Source organism: Cariama cristata, unplaced genomic scaffold (genome assembly GCF_000690535.1).
Source record: "Cariama cristata isolate BGI_N322 unplaced genomic scaffold, ASM69053v1 scaffold30526, whole genome shotgun sequence".
Taxonomy (NCBI): Eukaryota; Metazoa; Chordata; class Aves; order Cariamiformes; family Cariamidae; genus Cariama; species Cariama cristata.
In genome coordinates this window covers 1-896 of record NW_009624317.1, presented here as the reverse complement: position 1 = coordinate 896, position 896 = coordinate 1, and the positions used below count along the sequence as shown (strand labels likewise).

Sequence of the window (896 nt, the reverse complement as noted above, 5' to 3'; positions counted from 1 at the left end):
TGTCAATCACTGCTGACAAATCCAACCAAACGTACTAGCATATATGCATCTATAACGCTGCTTTATGAAAAGGACACTTAACACCCCCCCCCTCAACTTCCACAGCATGAGGAAGGAAAAAAAAAACAACCAATAAACACAAACCAGGTAATTCTTGACAAGAGCAATTGTTATAATTTGTTGATACCCTACAGGTACCCCTCTCAGCATTTAGTATTTTTTAAATTATTACTTTTATTGATCTCCCTTCATCTAACAAGTCTTTAGTGCAATAGTGGGTTCATGCTATTTCACAGCTGGCAACATTAAAGGTGATAGGGTATTTTAATATAAGCTTTTTTTGAAATTATTGCATGCAAAATAGAGAAAGATTCTCATATGGAGAAAAAAAAGTTATCTAACTTAACAGAGTTCATAATAAATCAAAGTGCCTTTAAGATAACATACCATGGAGATATAAAGGTCTTCAGCTGATCACAGCTCTTAAGTACCTCCTAGCTTTCCATATTAGATTATTGCACCCAATGTATTTACTACGGTTCCGTCACGTTTAGTTTTAGGGCTTTCCTTAAGAAACTATGCAGCCACTCAAAAGAGCTCAGTATTTGGCACTTCTCTACCTTCGAAGTATTTCATGAGTATTAACTTGCACTCACAGCAGCCCCGTGGACTGGAAGCCCGCACCTTTCCCAGACCGGGGCAATGTGGCACACTGACCGGAGTACCTGACGCTTGTCTCTAGCGGGCAGCACTCTCCTGCGTATTTCCAACCGTACTGAAAAACAGCTGCTTCATCCATTACTTCATACTTCGCCCTTCTGCTCGAAAGGCACTGACTGTGCACCCTGGAGCGAACACAGCCCCCGAGCCCCCCGCCGGGTTTTCCCCCCGGGAGG

General features: G+C 42.3%; 1 protein-coding gene across 1 annotated transcript in view; it reads right to left on the bottom strand.

The window, feature by feature from the left end:
• NFXL1 (nuclear transcription factor, X-box binding-like 1) overlaps nucleotides 1–799 on the bottom strand; it is a 46,818-nt gene extending 46,019 nt beyond the window's left edge. Inside the window, exon 1 of the mRNA XM_009703135.1 lies at nucleotides 685–799. Coding sequence (XP_009701437.1) covers nucleotides 685–799 — 115 coding nt within the window. The remainder of the gene's footprint in view (nucleotides 1–684) is intronic.
• Between the last annotated feature and the right edge of the window lie 97 nt (nucleotides 800–896).